At 39.6% G+C, this 19,888-nt stretch overlaps 1 protein-coding gene across 4 annotated transcripts in view; it reads left to right on the top strand.

The window, feature by feature from the left end:
- The window catches only part of megf11 (multiple EGF-like-domains 11), a 146,935-nt gene that overhangs the window by 125,828 nt on the left and 1,219 nt on the right, over window positions 1–19,888 (top strand). For 2 of the 4 annotated variants that reach the window (XM_088996437.1, XM_088996433.1), the window contains 9 exons: window positions 3,257–3,385; window positions 4,963–5,091; window positions 6,947–7,075; window positions 7,221–7,349; window positions 9,848–10,084; window positions 11,665–11,855; window positions 11,934–11,997; window positions 16,645–16,692; window positions 18,781–18,987. In XM_088996437.1, coding sequence (XP_088852563.1) covers window positions 3,257–3,385; window positions 4,963–5,091; window positions 6,947–7,075; window positions 7,221–7,349; window positions 9,848–10,084; window positions 11,665–11,855; window positions 11,934–11,997; window positions 16,645–16,692; window positions 18,781–18,987 — 1,263 coding nt within the window. The remainder of the gene's footprint in view (window positions 1–3,256; window positions 3,386–4,962; window positions 5,092–6,946; window positions 7,076–7,220; window positions 7,350–9,847; window positions 10,085–11,664; window positions 11,856–11,933; window positions 11,998–16,644; window positions 16,693–18,780; window positions 18,988–19,888) is intronic. The other 2 variants (XM_088996436.1, XM_088996438.1) reach the window with 2 other exon arrangements.

Raw genomic sequence — 19,888 nt, 5'->3', positions numbered from 1 at the left:
TTGAAAGGTGCTTGGAAATAACATGTATTATTATTATTATTATTATTATTATTATTATTATTATTATTATTATAAATTATAATAATGCATTTCATTTATAAGCACCTTTCAAAACTCTCAAGGACACTTTACAGTCACAGGATTTTTTTTTTTTTTGCGGGTGACCCGCGGCAGCCACACGTGCCAGCGTTCACTCAACCCGGAAGTTACTATTATTATTGCTATTATTATTGCTATTATTATTACTATTCACACACCAATAGAATGGATTTCAAATAAATTCAAGCATTATGTCCACACAAAAGTGGACATAATGCCAATCCAAAAGTGGAACATTTTTTTTCTCTGAATAGCATCACAATTAATTTGAAATGAAACGAACAAAATAAGGGTCAAGTGCTTTAATTTATATTTGGCTCCAAATCCTTTTGTGGTTGCCTGAAATCTGGATGATGGCAATAATAACCACAATAATCATCATAATCAGAATAACCATAGTGAGAATAATAATTTTTAATAATTAAAATAATAATAATAATTATTATTATTATTATTATTATTATTATTAATAATAATAATAATATATTTCATTTATACGCGCCTTTCAAAACTCCCAAGGACACTTTCCAGTCACCACCAGGACACCACCAGGAGATGCATTTTATCCAGTGGTGCTTTACTTGATTTTGGGCCCAAATATTTCCAGATCTTTCTGTAAAACATCTGACTCTAAATCTTCAAGTATTCACTTGACACATTTTATTGCTTTTATTTTTGCGGAAAGGTAAAATTTATTCAAAATACGGACAAAACTAGTTGAGAAACTTTCTTTTTTTTGTTGTCTCATAATTTAGAAACTTTTAATCATGAAGATTTTTTTTGTATTCCCTTTGATAACTTTAAGGAAACAGGTATGTAACAAGTACAGGTGTATACGTACAGGTATATAACAACGTCAGAGCTATAATATAAAGCATATCATATATTATACATAACATATAACAGGTATATGAACAAGTCATCATTTTTCAGTAGCATAACGAAAGGGCGAGCAGGTGCGTGGTGGCCAGGGGATGAAGGTGATGACAAACAAATCCACTTGTTGAGCGATTGTTTGCATCCTTGCTTGCCCGCACATCCTTTCCAGATAGAGACTAATGAAGCTTTCCGGTGTGATGAGGCTCCAGTCCCCACAACGGCTGAAGCTAACCTCGTGGCATTAATGACAGCCTGCTCGAAGGAGCATGAAAGAGGTCTCAACAAGAGCGGAAAGGCTGTTGAAATGAAATCATTAAAATCTGCCTGGATTAAAAAAAAAGCAGCAGCAGCAAGTACATCAGCCACCTTATGTGATGTTGCTGAGTTATTCTCTTTATGCCAGACCTTGGATGTGCCGCATATCCTGTTGCTGCTGTCCCCTTATCCTGATGGTGACGAGCATCTGGGCCTAATTTGTCCCGCTGCCCAACAATAAAGTACAATGGGAGGTTTCATTGCAAGCGATATCTTTTATTGAAGAGTGCCAGGGAACGCTGAAATATTAATTTCATCAAAAATGTATGCAGTGGTCTGTGTACATGGTCTATTTTAATACCGTGGCACATCAGTCATTCCACTCGGGTTGATGAAATTGGGGCGATTGTGCCACGGGAGGTGGTGATTGACTTTTTTTTTTTTTTTTTTGTCTAAGCACATCACATCATGTGTCCACTCAAATAAACAAAGCCATTCATCTCCTAAGCCAACATCATACTACATTTTCACCATTTTTTTTTTTACTTCTGCTGAGTCATTCCCTATCAGTTTTACTTTATTAAGTGGAGTATCATCTGTGTCTGCATTTAATACAATACAATACATCCTAATTCATATAGCGATTTCACAACAGCTGCAGCTGTCACAGAGCACAAAGCAAAAATAATGAAGACAAAAGTAACAAAAACATGGACAGTTGTGCAATCTCAACAACTTTCTCCATGTACTCTATGATGTTTGAGTACAAGACAAACACTTATTCTTATTCTTATTCTTATTCTTATTCTTATTCTTATTCTTATTCTTATTCTTATTCTTATTCTTATTCTTCTTCTTCTTAGTATTATTATTATTATTATTACTGTATCTATTCGCTCGCTAACTACTTTCTATCTATTTGAGATACTTCCAGGTTGAGTGAACGCTGGTTCATTTTCTGACGTCAGTTAGGAAACCAAAAAATGGTGTCGGTTGTCCTTTAAGGATTTTATTATATTGGTGAGATTTCACTCAACTTTCTCCTAATTCATAATACAAGTTACTTGCTCAATCATTGTAATCATTTTAATACATTGTTTTAAAGTGGATCCTTGATATGTTCGTCATTCTTTGTAGAGGATAAAGACTATATCCCGGTGTCTATTTATATACTGCAACTTCAAGCGCCAGGAAAAGACATTCCGTTACCAGTCTCAGGCTTGTTTTTTCGCAAAATTTCCCGTGAAGGGAGAGATTGGCGACAAGAACAGCCAATTTCAAGAAAAAACAGGAGATGGAAAAAGAAAAGTGGTGATACTCATGAAATCAGATTTCATCACTCGACTTGACATGCTGATGAGGATGCAAAAATAGAAGGGGAATGTGAGACAACGGAATCGCCAATCTTATTCATATCCAGAAGAATATTTTGAGTTGTTCTTACCAAAGATTGAGCAGTCTAGTTGAGTTGAGCTTGAATTGTATTTTGTTTTTTTGGGTAGAATACGTGATTTGTCATAGACTCAGACTCTAAAGCCATCTTAATTAATTCACTGCATTCATGAATTTATTACATGGAGCGCCATCCGCGAATTTTTCGGGTTTTGGTATTTCATGCAGGGGTGGGTGCCGGTAAAGCGCTCGTCTGACCTCTGAAAATGTTTTTCCCTTCCACAAGGGGGGAGAATTTGCCTATTATACAGCCGCCCCCACTTGCACCTCATATTACTCCAGATCCATACAATTGAGGAATTAACTCTTTTTTTCCTAATAAAAGAAGATAGTCTAAGTTTTTTTACACTGTGTTGAATGTTTATGTAGTCCTAAAACTCAATATTATACGGGTCCTGCAATTTGAGTGAAAATGACAAAAACCCTGGCACTGGAGTAGACACATTTGTGCACATTGTCTGGAAGTGAATGAGTTAAACGTCAAAAGTTAGTGACACAAAGCCCATTCATCATAATGCATTTTTGTCTTTCATATCGCATCAGGTTATATAATCTGTTGTTGTTTTCCCAGTTTGTCCCAGCGGCAGGTATGGAAGGGCCTGTGCGGAAATTTGCCGCTGCACCAACAATGGCACCTGTAACCCCATTGATGGATCATGCCAGTGCTTCCCTGGATGGATCGGTCATGATTGTTCTCAGGGTATGTCCGCACTTCTTTAATGCTCTGGTCTCATTTCCTCGTCATACTCCCATTTTGTCTTAAAGGGCAACCGACGCCTCCGGACAAGTTGTGTCCATCATTTGTAAAATCACTTCAAATGACTGATTTTACGTTTTAAGACTCGCGCTGAACATTCAGAAAGTCTTGTTTTTGAGTTGGTGACAATTCCTGACGTGACATCATGTCAGGAACGCCCCTGACCAAGAAAGCGACACACAACGCGTTTTGGGTACTTTGTTTGGTCTGAAAACTGTGTGTTGATCCATGTTGATGGTGAAATCAGAAGGAAAACACATAAATAATGCGATGGTGAATCGTTGTGTGTTGCACCAAGACTACTATTTGATTGTAGTTGACACAAATTCCCAGCAGAGAAATCAGCCCATTTCCAACGGAGCTTTGGCGCCATCTTCTGCATTTTCTGGGATGCTACATTGGAGACATGATGGCTCAAATTGATACGGAAGGACTTCTTCCCTCGATTGCAAACATTTATGCTTTCTTCTTCGGAACTATTTGAATCATATTCATAACTGGATGAGTAACAAGAAAGCATCTTCTCGGAATCTGAAGCCATTGTTTTGATTCTAGAGCAAGGCAAAGACGTCCTGGCGTTACGTCACGAACTAGGGGGCGGGACCGTCTGAAACTGAAACTTTCTGAGGTCATTTTTAAGTAGTTTTGGGACACTTTAAGTCATTTTATTGGTGTTTTGCATTTGACTAAAAATATCAGCCTGCGTGTTTTGAGTATTTTAGATGCTATAAAACGTTTTTCTGATGTCAGTTAGAAAACACAAAAAAATGGTGTTGGTTGTCCTTTAAATGAAAGCTTACCACAGTAACTGTTTGCTCTGTTTTTTTCGAATGGCGTAGCCTCATATGTAAATAAGCAAGATTATATTATAATAATAATAATAATAATAATAATAATAATACATGTAATTTCTAAGCGCCTTTCAAAACTCTCAAGGATACTTTACAGTCACAGGATATTGCGAGATATTTGTCTGTACCCCGCGCCCCACCAAAAAATAATATTCTGTATACTATCCTGTTCCAATGGATTTACTTATACTGTATTCTCATTACGTGCAAAAAAAACAATCTCACAATTTCGTAAACCGCGCATGTGGACGATATTTTCCATGATGCGATTTGTGACAGCCTCAGCCGTTGTTATAGCGCTATATAACTCAAGATGTATTATATTGTATTTTTATTTATTTATATATATTTATTTTATGGGGAACTCATTCACTTCTATTTGCAAATTTCTTCAGGAATTGAAAATATGATGGAGAGCGCCATTCTCGAATTTGTTCGGGTTTAGCTTAATCATGCTTTGGTGCCGATAAAGCGCTGGCCGTGGGTCTGGCAATGTTTTTTTTTTTTTTTCTTTTCCACAGTGGTTGAGTTAAGCACTCGCAATTAATATTCCGCGTTTGATCTGTGTCAGCGTTCTAGTTTGGTGTATCATCATGATGACCAAAAAAAAAATAATAATAATGTCCTACCTTGCACCTCATGTGTGACTCGGGCCTCTGTTGTGTGCAGCCTGTCCCTCCGACCGCTGGGGCCCAGATTGTCTCAACTCCTGTAACTGTCACAACGGAGCTGAATGCAGTGCCTATGATGGAGAATGTAAATGCGGACCTGGCTGGACGGGTCTCTATTGCACCCAGCGTGAGTCCTTGAGCAAACACACACTGTCACCTAGAGGTTATGTGGCTCAACTGCAGCACACACGGCCTCATTTGAAACATCTGGACGGTCGCTGAAAGCTACTTCATCATTCAGATTCAACTTGAAGGCAACATAAAAATTAATACACGTTCGACTTGGTGCAAAGCTGCGGTTGCATCGTTCATCCCGGTGACTGTGACTCATTTGAATTCTCCGTGTACACAATGTCACTGTCTTATAAATATTTTCCTGACACACTGTCACGCAGGGAACTTCTTTTATATTAACAACTTTGCTACGCACGTCTTGTCCCTTAATTTTGCATGCTGCCCAAACTTTGAATGCTTTTGATTTGGCCGTTGCTTGCAAAATGACCTTGGATCTCTATACAGACGCTCCCCTACTTATGAACATTCGGGTTACGAACAACGGTACATACAATACGAATTTTTGCGGGTATGTTGAAAAATGTTCAGATAGAGATGCTGGAAGGTATCTAAAGTACCCAAAACACGCAGGCTGATATTTTTAGTCAAATGCAAAACACCAATAAAAATGAGTTAAAGTGTCCCAAAACTACTTCAAAATGACCTTGGAGATGTTGAGTTTCAGAAAGTCCCGCCCCCTTGTTCATGGTGTCATGCCAGGACGTCTTGCCTTGCTCTAGAATCAAAACAATGGCTTCAGATTCGGAGAAGATGCTTTCTTGATACTCATCCAGTTATGAATATGATTCAAATAGTTCTGAAGAGGAAAGCATAAATGTTTGCAATTGATTAAAGAAGTCCTCCCATATCAATTCGAGCCGTCAGGACTCCAATGTAGCCTCCCAGAAAATGCACAAGATGGCGCCCAAGCTCCGTTGGAAATGGGCTGATTTGTCTGCTGGGAATTTGTGTCAACTAGTATCAAATAGTAGTCTTGGTACAACACACAACGATTCACCATCGTGTTATGTATGTGTATTCCTTCTAATTTTGCCATCAACACGAAGTTTTCAGACCAAACAAAATACCAAAATGCATTGTGTGTCGCTTTCTCGGTCAGGGGCGTTCCTGACGTGACGTCACATCAGGCATCATCATCAACTCGAAAACAAGACTTTCTGAATATTCAGCGTGAGTCTTAAAACATAAAATATAGCTATATGCCGTGGAATATTTGTAAAATATGCTCAGTGGAAGTCATTTGAAGTGATTTTACAAATTATGGACACAACTTGTCCGGAGGCGTCGGTTGGCCTTTAAACATACTTATATAAACCTTAAACATAGTTATATAAGCTTTCAACATACATTCCCTACAAAATATGGCACTGAAGCAACTTATGAACAAATTCACCTTACGAACGACCGTTCGGAACGTATCTCGTTTGTACATTGGGGAAAAGAGCGTCCCATCCCAGTTGACGCTCTGAGGAGGAGGCTCCAAGCTCGCTTACGATTGGCTGTGGAGAGTATGTGGGAAGGGAGGAAATCATTCTTCTCAGGTGACGCTCCAGGTGGACGGGATGCATCACTAAAAATATGGCTGCTAGCACGTAATTCAATAATTAAGTGCCAGCGGTTTGAGTAATGACTTCCTGAAGACCCAAGTATATATGTCATCGTACTACAGTAGGTGTGAATTTATTTCACGACTGTTATAGCGTCTGTGTTTTATACTTCCCCATTCAGTGTTTGACTTAAACATACATTCCATACAAAATAGAGCACTGAAGCAACTTATGAACAAATTCACCTTCCAAACTGACTGTTTGGAATTTATCTCATTCGTAATTTGGGGATCGTCTGTATTGTCTTCCTGTCTCTTCCGCTGCTTCTCCATTGGTAACATTTTACGCATCCCGTCCCAGGTTGTCCCTCAGGCTTCTACGGCAGAGATTGTTCCGAAGTGTGCCGCTGCCAGAACGGCGCGGAGTGCGACCACATCACGGGCGTGTGTGGGTGTCGAACTGGCTTCATCGGGACGAGTTGCGAGCAGAGTTTAGTAGGCCCGCAATATTTACCGCTATGCCAAAATCGCCCAGTGGATGTGAATATGAAGTGTGCTATAAATATATATTTTTTTAATACAGCCGCTCTCTAAGTGCTTTAATTTTTCAGCAATGCACCTCTTCTCCTTTGCAGAATGTCATTCCGGTACATTTGGATATGGCTGTCAGCAGCTTTGTGAATGTCTGAATAATGCTACCTGTGACTATGTGACCGGGACATGCTACTGCAGTCTGGGATATAAAGGAATCCGTTGTGATCAAGGTGAGGAGATAACTGAGATGAGTGAGACTTTCTCACTGGGCCTTGATCAAAAACATCAAAGTCGTTTTCATAGTCGCTACGTTGTTGGGAAAGGGTCAACAAACTTTTTGAAAGTAGTAGAAACTTTGTGGGGCCTGCATTGTGTCAAGGGCTACCACAACTTGGAACTAACCAATTTGCTGAAATTAACTCATTCACTGCCATTCCCGAATTTATTCGGGTTTTGGTTTTTCTTGCGGGGGTGCCGATAAAGCGCCGGTTAGACCTCTGGCAAGGTTTTTTTCCCTTCAACGAAGGGACAGCATTTGCCTTTTGTACAGCCGCCTGCATTTCAAGCTCAGATAACTCCAGGCCCATATAATTTAGGAATTCTATTTTTTTCTGATGTAAGAAGCGTGTCTAAGGTTTCTTACGGCGCATTGAATGTTTATGTAGTCCTAAAACTCAATATTATGTGGGTCCTGTAATTTGAGTGAAAATGACAAAAACCCTGGCACTGAAATGGACACATTTTTGCACGTCTGGAAGTTAAATTATGTTATTAAGAGTATGTTAAAGACAATGATTTAACCGGGTAGGACAAATATATGCTCAAGGTATCAAAATCAATTAATGGACATCTAATTAATTATAAATGTAAGGCACAACTATTCTGGGGCCCGATTAACTCATTCACTGCTAGACGATGTGAAAAAAATGTGTCCACAGGGTTTTTGTCATTGTTACTTAAATTCTAGGACCCACAGAATATTGAGTTTCAGGACTACATAAACATTCAATGTAGCATAAGAAACCGTAGACTCTCTTCTTTCATCAGAAAAAAAGAGTTAATTCCCAAGTTATATGGGTCTGGAGTTATATGAGCTTGAAATGACGGCGGCTGTCCAAAAATACAATGCAATACATACACATTGGTTTATATAGCGCTTCAACAACAGCTGTAGCTGAAACAAAGCGCTAACATGGAAAAAGGGGAAATGCTGCCCCCTTGTGGAACAGAGAAAAACATTGCCACATACCATGGCCAGCGCTTTATCGGCACCCAAGCATGAAAAAACAACCTGAACAAATTTGTGAAAGAGTTAAAAAAATAACAACAGTAAATCTCATGAATGTTGTATGCTGCTCTCTGTGACCCGCTGTCGTTTTACAGTACAGTGATACCTCGGTTTAAGAACCCCTTGTCTTACGAACTTTTTGGTTTACGAACGTTACATTTATGAAAATTTTACCACGGCATCCGAACTTTACCTGGGCATACAAACTTTTTTTCTTACACGTAGCTGCCTATGTGTGTGATGTGTCGTTCGCGAACGAGCCCATTCTTCTAACAACAAAATGGCAGCCGACTGTTTTTGTCCTCTATTCCCCGCCACCTGTCTTCGCCACATGATTGGTCAAGAACGCTGCAGGGGCGGGGGGGGGGGGGGTTAAAACATTAAAGAGACAGGCAGACTACAGTGAGAGAGTTTCAACTTTGATGGAGTGTAGACTGCAAGGTTAAAATAGCCCATCAATCAGTTTCCACAAACAACCGCACAAGCCATCTGTACACTTGATGCAAAAAGCTATCAATCCAGCTAAACAGAACACAATTGATGAGGAACTAGATAAAATTGTCACAGAGAAAGCACCTACAAGGGATCATTCCTCAAGATGGTGAAAGAAGAAGGCTTCGTTCCTCATCAAGTGTTTAATGCGGATGAAACCGGCCACTCCATTCCATCACGCCATCAACGACCATCACAAAGGTAAATAAAACAACTTTATTATACCGTACAGTTTATTTCTTTAATTATAATACCATAGCACATTTATTATACATAAAATAAGGTATATTTTGTGTAATAGTTGCATTAAGTTCATCCTGTCTACTTGATATCTAATTTAAAACAGATTCTTATCTTAAAGACAGTGTTTTGTCGGTGTTCAAATACCTGTCTTTAAGATAAGAATCTGTTTTAAATTAAATTATATTATATTTTGTGTAGTTTTAAGGCTTAGAAAATTAGAAAGTAGAAAATTATGTTTTATGGGGACCTGGGAACAGATTATTCTCATTTTAATGGTTTCCTATGGGAAATTATTTTTTGGGATACACACTTTTCACCTTACACACTCTGTCTGGGAACCAATTAAGTTTGTAAGCAAAGGTATCACTGTACTGTACAGTAGTGACTTTCGCTGCTATTTGTGACTTTTTTGTTGTTGTTGTTGTTTTTTTTTTTTTAATCTGTGATGCATCCAGGGCCGCGATAATCAAACCGCAAAGTAGCAAGGGATTACTGTATTATATTTTTATTTTTTGTTTTTTATTATTATTTGTATTAGATTTTATTATTTCTTATATGTATTTTTAACCGTGATATCTCACACTTAATTTCTGTGGGTCTCACGGGTCACCAAGACGCCTTCTCTCGGTCCCGCTTTGACACCAGAGCCCTGATTTTTGACACCTGTGATCTCACAAGCCACTCTGCGATGTTTTCCGCGTCTAGCATCTCTCATGATGGAGGAGCTGAACCCCTACACCAAGATTAGCCCAGCCCGCGGCTCGGAGCGGCAGTCTGCAGGGGCCGTCATGGGCATCATCTTCCTCCTCCTCATCATCATGGCCATGCTCAGCCTGTTTGTGTGGTACAGACAGAGACAGCGAGAGAAAGGACACGAGATCCAGCCGAGTGTGTCATACTCGCAGGCCATGCAGATGACCAACACGGACTATTCTCTCTCTGGTGAGAACTACTTCTGTTCCTCACTTTGAATGAAGTAACGATACAGAAAGTCCTTCATCAGGTAAACCTGCTCAGGTAGATACGCCCCCCCCCTTTTTTTTTTACAACACCAACAAAATACAGAGCTGCTTTTTATGTTTAAAACTTCCTAAGTTGTAAGTTCATTCCCCATTTTGAAAACAAGTTCTGAACATTTTAGAGGAAGCATTGGTTATATTTTGTCCATAAATTATTTTTAAATGAAACAAAATGCTTTTGATTCTGAATAACTTCTAAAGAAAAAACGGATTCATTTCTTCTCCATATGAAACTTTATTCGCTATTGCTTGTTATCTTTTTTTAACAGTAAATATTTCTCAGAGTAAGCCTAACCTAATAAAAATATGTATACATTAATTGTCATACAGATGACCATATTTTCTCACTAAATTGGCTTCGAACTACAGTGATACCGTGGCTTGCGAACTTAATTGGTTCCCAGACAGTGTGTAAGGCGAAAAGTGTGTTTCCCAAAAATTAATTTCATAGGAAACCATTAAAATGAGAACAATCTGTTACCAGGTCCCCATAAAACATCATTTTCTACTTTCTAATTTTCTAAGCCTAAAAACTACACAAAAGATGCCTTATTTTATGTATAATAAATGTGCTATGGTATTATAATTCAAGAAATAAATTGTACTGTAGAATAAAGTCGTCTTTTTACCTTTGTGATGGTCGTTGATGGAATGGAGTGGACGTTTTCATCATCGTTAAACACTTGATGAGGAACGTAGCCTTCTTCGTTCACCATCTTGACTCAAGATGGTGAACGAAGATTCTCAAGATTCTTGAGGAATGATCCCTTGTAGGCCCATTTCCAACGGAGCTTGGGCCCCATCTTGTGCATTTTCTGGGCCGCTACATTGGAGTCCTGACAGCTCAAATTGATACGGGATGACTTCTTTAATCGATTGCAAACAATCATGTTTTCCTCTTCAGAACTATTTAAATCATATTCATAACTGGATGAGTAACAAGAAAGCATCTTCTCCGAATCTGAAGCCATTGTTTTGATTCTCGAGCAAGGCAAGACGTCCTGGCGTGACGTCACGAACAAGGGGGCGGGGCCTTCTGAAACTCGCCATCCCGAGGTCATTTTGAAGTAGTTTTAGGACACTTTAACACATTTTTATTAGTGTTTTGCATTTGACTAAAATATCAGCCTGCATGTTTTGGGTATTTTAGATGCTATAAAACGTTTTTCTGATGTCAGTTCGGAAACAAAAAAATTGTGTCGGTTGTCCTTTAAGCACTTCGTCTACCCTCTTTGTTGTATGAAGCAGTTCTAGATGAAAGAGGAGTGGATTAAAGCATCTTTTTCACCAGTGGATCAGGGACATCATGGTGAAATATGCCCGCCTGCTACAAGCTAAATGTTGAAAGCTAACACGAAGCTGTCGCATCCATTGACGAAAAGAGATTGTGTCACATCTCTCGTCCCACATAAATTTGCTTCAATTCCAAGCCGCGGCACTTCCACATACGCATATACTGTACATATAAATGTGGAAATGAATAAATTGCTACTTAAATCCCAGAGTGTGGCAGCACCTTGGCCATAAAGACCAGCGCAGCTGAGGTCAATCACAATCCGAGTAGCAGCAGTAGCAGCAGCGGCGGCAGCGGCGGTGGCGGCCATTCCTTCTCCAACCCCAGCTACCACACTGTGGCCCAGTGTAACGTCGTCTCAACCATCTCCAGCAACCTGGATGCCACCCTGACCCTCAAAGTACGTTGACATACCACACAAGTGGAGCTTTCACCGCTCAAATAAATTCCAATGTTCTGTTGCTGCCCCCTCTTGCAGTCGAGCACTCTGAAAAACCGGAACGGTTCTGACTGGAGAGCCTACTGCAACCTCAACGATCTCAGTGAGTTTTTCTCTCTCATCCCCCTCCCATGAAGAACCTCATCCATCATGACTTTGCGACGTTGCCCCAAGAGCAGACACGTGTGTGGGTGTCCTTACTGGGCCTGCACTCATGGCCCTGCCTCCCCGCTGTGAATGAAGATGAACCACTGGCTCCTTGTTAGAAAGAAAAAAAAAATCCTCTGCTTTCATTTTCATTCGATATCCGGCTTAGAAAGAGAACTGTGCGGTTCTGACGAGATCACGGGTCAGTGAGAGCTCGTTAGTATGCCTTCTCAGTCCGTGTTCGATTCCTCTGTGATGGTTTACGCCAGGTCAGCTACTGCACTCAGGAGGGATGTCGATTAGAGAAACATCCAGAATCGCTGAAATGGTTTAAGGCCCACACAGGAATAATTTATTCTCGAAATTCTAGAATATTGAATGTAGCAATTACATCTCCCCTTTGTATTTTCAGTGGTGTTAATGCTAGACTTTTCTGTTTTATTTTTGTGTATGTTAACTCATTCACTGCCAGCATGTGAAAAATGTGTCCACTCCAGTGCCAGGGTTTTTGTCATTGTCACTCGAATTCAGGACCCACAGAATATTCAGTTTAAGGACTACATCGACATTCAGTACAGCATTAGAAACCTTAGACTCTTTTCTTTCATCAGAAAAAAATGAGTTAATTCCTAAATTATGTAGGTCTGGGGTTGTATGAGCTTGAAATGGGGGTGGCTGTCTTAAAAACAGTGAGACCTCAACTTACGAACTTAATTGGTTCCCAGACATATTGTGTAAGGTGAAAAGTGTGTATCTCCAAAAAAAAAAATTCCCATAGGAAACCATTAAAATGGGAATAATCCGTTCCCGGGTTTCCATAAAATATACTTTTCAACTAAATAAGCCTTAAAACTACACACAACATACCTTATTGTATGTATAATAAATGTGCTATTGTATTGCAATGAAAGAAATACACTGCATTGTATCATAAAGTCACTTTATTTACATTTGTGATGGTCATTTATGGCTTGATGGAATGACGTTGGAGGTCGAAGGTCAAAGGGAATTGCTGTTTGGAAAGAGAGGCACATTACATGAGGACTGTAATTAAAGAAATAAACTGTGCTGTAAAATAAAGTTTTATTTACCTTTTTTGTGGTCGTTGATGGCTTATGGAAGGAGAGTCACCTTCTATAAGGACTGTTGGTAACTTAACCTCTGGTGCTGTTCGGTCGTGTGCTTCCGCCGAAGATCACTCCGCCAGCCGTGGTGGGTGTGTATTATGAAAATAATGCTTATTATAAGGTTTAATTTTCATAAATTTGACGTTTGTAAGACAAAAAGTTTGTAAGTTGAGGTCTCACTGTATAATGCAAGACATACATATTGGTTTTAATAGCACTTGAACAACAGCTGAAGCTAGAACAAATTGCTAATATGGAAAAATGGAAATGCTTCCCCTTTGTGGAAGGAACAAAAACATTGCCAGAGGTCTGGGCAGCGCTTTATCGGCACAACAGCAATTAAAAACTAAAACCTGAACAAATTCGGGAATGGCGCTCTACATCATATTTTCGATTCCCGAATAAATTTGTGAATGGCAGTGAATGAGTTAAATAAAACAGCTAGCATAGACCATAATTTTCCGCACTGTAAGGCACACCTAAAAGCGTTCAATTTTCTCAAAACCCAACAATGCTTTATACATGGATCAATATTCTGATTCCTTAGACCAATTATTTTAAATATTCTGCAAAGCGCTTTGTTTCATCCTCAGCACTTGAAAAAGCGCAATATAGATAATGCTTAATTGTATTGTATGGTAAACTCTATAGCCTAGCTCCATCTAGTGGATGCACAATGCAACCACAGCCACTACTGTCGCGTCTATTCTATGCTTATCTGATACATCTTATAATGCGGTCTGCTGAGATATGAAGATAGACCATTTGTTACTTTGAAACACCTCATAGCGTGGAAAATACCGTAGTTTACCTTGTGTTTGTCAGGAAAAGGTGTCTTGTAAAACAAGTACTGTTTTAGCTTCTGCACTTGAGTAAAAGTCAGGAAAGACCATTAGATGTACTTATGTACAAAAGTTTTAAAAAATGTCATTCATTTCGCCAATTTTGTAACTTTTATTAACTCATTCACTGCCATCCCCAAATTTATTCGGGAATTGCAAATATGACATGGTACAAATATGACCATTCCTGAATTTGTTTGGGTTTTGTTTTTTCCTCCGGGGCTGGGGGGGTGCCGATAAAGCGCTGGTTTGACCACTGCCAATGTTTTTTTTTCCTTCCACGAGAAGGCAGCATTTGCCTTTTGTACAGCCGCCCCCCTTTTCAAGCTCAAGCTTGTACCTTTTTTTATATATTAATCATATGCAATGATACCTTGGCTTACGAACTTAATTGGTTCCCAGACAGAGTGTGTAAGGTGAAAAGTGTGTATCCCAAAAAAATTAATTTCCCATAGGAAACCATTAAAATGAGAATTATCCGTTCCCAGGTCACCATAAAACATGATTTTCTACTTTGTTATTTTCTAAGCGTTAAAACTACACAAAATAGACCTTATTTTAGGTATAATAAATGAGCTATGGTATTATAATTAAAGAAATAAACTGTACAGTGTAATAAAGTCATTTTATTTACCTTTGTGATGGTCATTGATGGCTTGATGGAATGGAGTAGTCGGTTTCCTCAGCATTAAACACTTGATGGGGAACATAACCTTCTTTCACCATCTTGAGGAATGATCCCTTGTAGGTGCTTTCTCTGTGATAATTTTATCTAGTTCCTCATCAATTGTGTTCTGTTTAGCTGGGTTGATAGCTTTTTGCATCAAGTGTACAGATGCCTTGTGCGGGTTGTTTGTGGAGCCTGATTGATGGGATATAATTATAAGATAATTTAACCTTGCAATCTACACTCTGCCTTTAAACTATCAAAGTTGAAACTCTCTCACTGTCGTCTGTCTGTCTCTTTAATGTTTAAACCACCCTCCCTCACTGCTGCGTTCTTGACCAATCACGTGGCTTTAACCGAAGACTGGGGGCGGGGAATAGAGGACAAAAAGAGTCGGCTGCCATTTTGCTGTTAGAAAAACGGGCTCGTTTGCGAACGACACATCACTCATTGAGGCAGCTGCGTGTACAAAAAAAGTTTTTATGCCAGGGTAAAGTTCGTATGCCAAGGTAACATTTTCATTAAAGGAACGTTCGTAAACCGAAAAGTTCGTAAGCCACGGGGTTTGTAAACCGAGGTATCACAATATACCATATATCTTAGGAATTAACTCTTTTTATCTGATGAAAGAAGAGAGTGTAAGGTTTCTTACGCTGCATTTAATGTTTATGTAGTACTAAAACTCAATATTCTGTGGGTGCTGCAATTTGAGTGAAAATGACAAAAACCCTGGCACTGGAGTGGACACATTTTTGGCACATGCCTGGCAGTGAATGAGTTTATTTACGTTTATGGTAGCAAAACTGTGTGTTCCCATTTTCTTAGCTTTTTAAATGTTGTGCGGTGAATAACAAAAGATGCTTAATTTGCTCATGATAACAACCAAAAATAAGTATTTGCTTTTTGCTTTTTTTTAAAATTAGATTTGCCCCAACTGCTGGTTTGTCGGCTGCACGAGGCAAATTGCATTCGCCACATATTGTTCTCAAAACTGATCAAACAATTCTTCGTATCTGTTGCCATCCTCGTTAGTGCTCCCCGCTTCACTTTTATTCTTTCTGTGTGGCTGCTGTCCACATTTTTTTTTCAAAAAGTCTCCGGGATCTCATCCAATCAAGATGAACCACTGTCTGTATTTATGTCATGAGGAAAAAATAGTAATGAGCCCGTTCTGAAGTACAGACATCTGTTTTTAAAGGTGAGGTGTAAAAGTAAAAAGTGTGAAAGATGAGTAACAGGAGACATACATGGTGTACGTCCGATTCTTCTTGCCATGAAGCCATTAATAAGCCGCTCCCCCATCTTGTGCCCACATACAAGAATACACTTTTCAAGGCGAAAACAACCATTCATTAACTCATTCACTGCCATTCACAAATTTATTCGGGAATTGAAAATATGATGTAGAACGCCATTCCCGAATTTGTTCCGGTTTTGTTTTTTTTCTTGTTTGGGTGCTGATAAAGCGCCATGGCCTTTGGCAACGAGGGGATAGCATTTCCCTTTTTTTCCATGTTAGCACTTTGTTCCAGCTTCAGCTGTTGTTAAAGCGCTATATAAACCAATATGTATGTATTGTATTTTGTACGGCAGCCCTCATTTCAAGCTCAGATAACTCCAGACCCATATTACTTAAGAATTAACTTTTTTTCTGATGAAAGAAAAGCGTCTTTAACGGTGCATTGAATGTTTCTGTAGTCCTAAAACTCAATATTCTGTGAGTGCTAGAATTCAAGTGACAATGACAAAAACCCTGGCTCTGGAGTGGACACATTCTTGCACGCCTGGCAGTGAATGACTTAAAAAAAAGTATTGTTATTGTCACATGTCTGGCAGTGAGTGAGTTAAAAAAAGTATTCTCATTGTCACATCCCTAAAAGAAGTACTACATTCTACCCAAACAAAAGGTTAGCCACAGATTGTGTGAATTATGCAACATCTGACTTTCATGTTTTGACATTATGTAGCAGATGCTCAACAAGGGGAGACACAGGCTCCAAGAGGCTCCCGAAAAGGTAAATAATTCATTTTAATCAACGCGGCGTGTGTGTCTTCATGAGTGTGTGTCTCATTCAGCCTTCCCTAACACGAAAAATTGAGATCTGTCCATCAAGGTGAAGTTAAGTCTAATTTGTTTTTTTTTTTCAATCAGTTTTTTCAAGTGGGCTGCTATGCACTAATACGGAGAACTAGCACTTCTCAATTTTAGCTTCTCGTCTTGCGCGATTTATGACTTCACATAAATCCGCCCTTTCCCTCGTTGTTCTATTTCACTTCTGCAATTTGTGATACACGTCTGTTCCTTGTGACACAATCTATGTATGGCAAAAAAAGGACGCGAAGCCAAATAAAGAGTTGAAGAATGTAGGGATGAGATCAGTGGTGGACTATCAGTGCTTCTGTGTAAGTTCTCAGTCGTACAGGAGTGGTCCATCTATGAATTGAATTTAGTGATGGGTTTTGCTGTTTTATGAAAATAGCTTATTTTACTCCCCTTTCAAACTATCTATTTTCTTTTGCTAAGATTTTAACCTTGTCGTCAAATGAGTGGTTGCTAGCTTTTAGATGCATATGTACTGCAGATTGAGGCCCACTAGTATTATCCCTGCGATGTTGATGAAATCTTTTTGGGAGAATTTGTTGTTATAAAACAGCAAAACCCTTCACTAAATCGCCATGGTGGTGTGAGGTTTCATTTGGATCGTGCTTACAACACACTCCTGAGATCGGCATCACACAGGATTAGTTATGCTGATGAGGTGATACCAGGACAATAGAAGTAATCAGTCAGGACAATAGAAGTAATCGTTGTAGCCTCAGGGAATAGTCCTCTGCTCCCCCCGACCTTAGAGCAGGGACCAGGGATCATCGCAGAGGTCTGGCACCGCCACTCCTGGACAGTAGGGATATAAATATAGGGCCAGAGCTAGCAGCAAATTTTAGTTCGCTGACGAAGCCTCTTGGATAAGAAACGAAATGTCCAACACCTTCAAAGAAGTACGTATGACTGCTGAAGAAACCTTTTCATCGATGCACCACTCCTGTACGACTGAGAGCTTACACAGACGTATTGTTCGGGTTTTGGTTTTTCTTGCAAGGGGTGCCGATAAAGCATTGGTTAGATCTCTGGCAACATTTTTTCACTTTCACCAGGTGGCAGCATTTGCCTTTTGTACAGTTTTGTACAATTCCAAGCTTAGATAACTCAGGCCCATATAACTTAGGAATTAACTCTTTTTTTCTGATGAAAGAAGGGTGGCTAAGGTTTCTTACGCTGCAGTGAATGTTTATGTAGTCCTAAAACTCAATAGTCTGTGGGTCCTGGATTTCGAGTGAAAATGACAAAAACCCTCGAACTGGAGTGGACACATTTTTACACATGTCAATGAATGAGTTAATTCATATTCCACAAACTGAACCTTATTTGAGTTATTCCGGGTTCAGTAAACGCTGGCGCATGTGGCTGCCGCTGCTCATCTGCAGAAAAACTGATCCTGTGACTGTAAAGTGACCTTGAGAGTTTTGAAAGGCGCTTAGAAATGAAATGGATTATTATTATTATTATTCGGAATGATGTGTTTTGGCTAGTGGGTGGCGCATAGAATGTAGTATTTGAAAGAATTTAGTTCATCGGGCCTTCTTCTGTCCACCAGTTTCACCAAATGGTTCCTATCGCCACTTGAGCGTCATTCCCTTGCCCAATGGCAATCTTCTCATATTCTCCATCATTGTATGTGGCAAAACTTTTCAAACACGATCTTGATGACCTGTAATTTCACTTCAATGGTAATTGCCCTCCCTGGCTCAATGCCAGATATATTATTTGCGCTCACACACTGTGCGGTTCTGGTGACTTCAAGAGATCCAAAGGTATGGGGAGTCGTCTTGTTGGGGTTCGTAATTAATCCTTAGATACTGACTGATGAATGAGATGAGTCATTCACTCCGCTCCCCTTTATACCCTGATTATTTTTTAGACCCATTATTCACCGGAGACATTTTAACGCAGGCCGACAAGTTTTTTTTGTGTGCTTCTTCTCATAACGCCACACACCAGCGACCATCTTTGCTGTGAATGACGCCGCCTGTCTCTTCTGTGTCAGATTACATCAAGGGCTCAATGTGCAACAACAACTCTTGTTCCCTGAGCACCGAAAACCCTTACGCCACAATCAGGGACCCACCAAGCCTGGTGTGCAAACACACGGAGAGTAGCTATGTGGAAATGAAATCCCCCTCCCACCGCGAAGTGCCCTTTGGGGGCACCGCCACGCTCCTGGCCGGTACCAGAGGAAATATCTATGATGTTGGTGAGAAGCAAGTTTATTTTATATGGAAAATACATTTAAAAAGTGTGACTTTAAAGCCTGTGAAATATGGTACAGACGCTCCCCACCTTAGGAATGAGATACATTCCGAGCGGTCGTTCTTAAGGTGACTTTGTTCGGAAGTGGCTTCAGTGCAATAGTTTGTATGGAATGTATGTTTAAAGGACAACCGATGCCTCCGGACAAGTTGTGTCCATAATTTGTAAAATCACTTCAAATGACTTCTACTGAGCATATTTTACAAAGATTCCACCGCATATAGCTATATTTTACGTTTTAAGACTCGCGCTGAATATTCAGGTCACGTCAGGAACACCCCTGACCGAGAAAGCGACAAAGTACTCACAATGCATTGTGGGTACTTTGTTTGGTCTTAAAACTTCGTGTTGATCGATGGTGAATCGTTGTGTTTTGCAACAAGACTACTATTTGATACTAGTTGAAACAAATTCCCAGCAGACAAATCAGCCCATTTCCAAAGGAGCTTGTCCGCCATCTTGTTATTTTCTGGGATGCTACATTTCAGTCCAGACACCTCAAAATGACAGGGAAGAACTTCTTTAATCGATTGCAAACATTTATGCTTTCCTCTTCAGAACTATTGAAATCATATTCATAACTGGATGAGTAACAAGAAAGCATCTTCTCAGAATCTGAAGCAATTGTTTTGATTCTAGAGCAAGGCAAGACGTCCTGGCATGACGTCACAAACAAGGGGGCGGCACCTTCTGAAACTGGCCATTTCCGGGGTCATTTTGAAGTAGTTTTGGGACACTTTAACTTATTTTTATTGGTGTTTTGCATTTGATTAAAAATATCAGCCTGCATGTTTTGGGTATTTTAGATGCTCTAAAACGTTTTTCTGATGTGAGTTAGGAAACAA

This window comes from Hippocampus bargibanti, linkage group LG05, assembly GCF_051943395.1.
Source record: "Hippocampus bargibanti isolate YZ-2025 linkage group LG05, ASM5194339v1, whole genome shotgun sequence".
Taxonomy (NCBI): Eukaryota; Metazoa; Chordata; class Actinopteri; order Syngnathiformes; family Syngnathidae; genus Hippocampus; species Hippocampus bargibanti.
The sequence above is the reverse complement of the archived record's forward strand: the minus strand, read 5'-3'. Positions and strand labels throughout refer to the sequence as shown.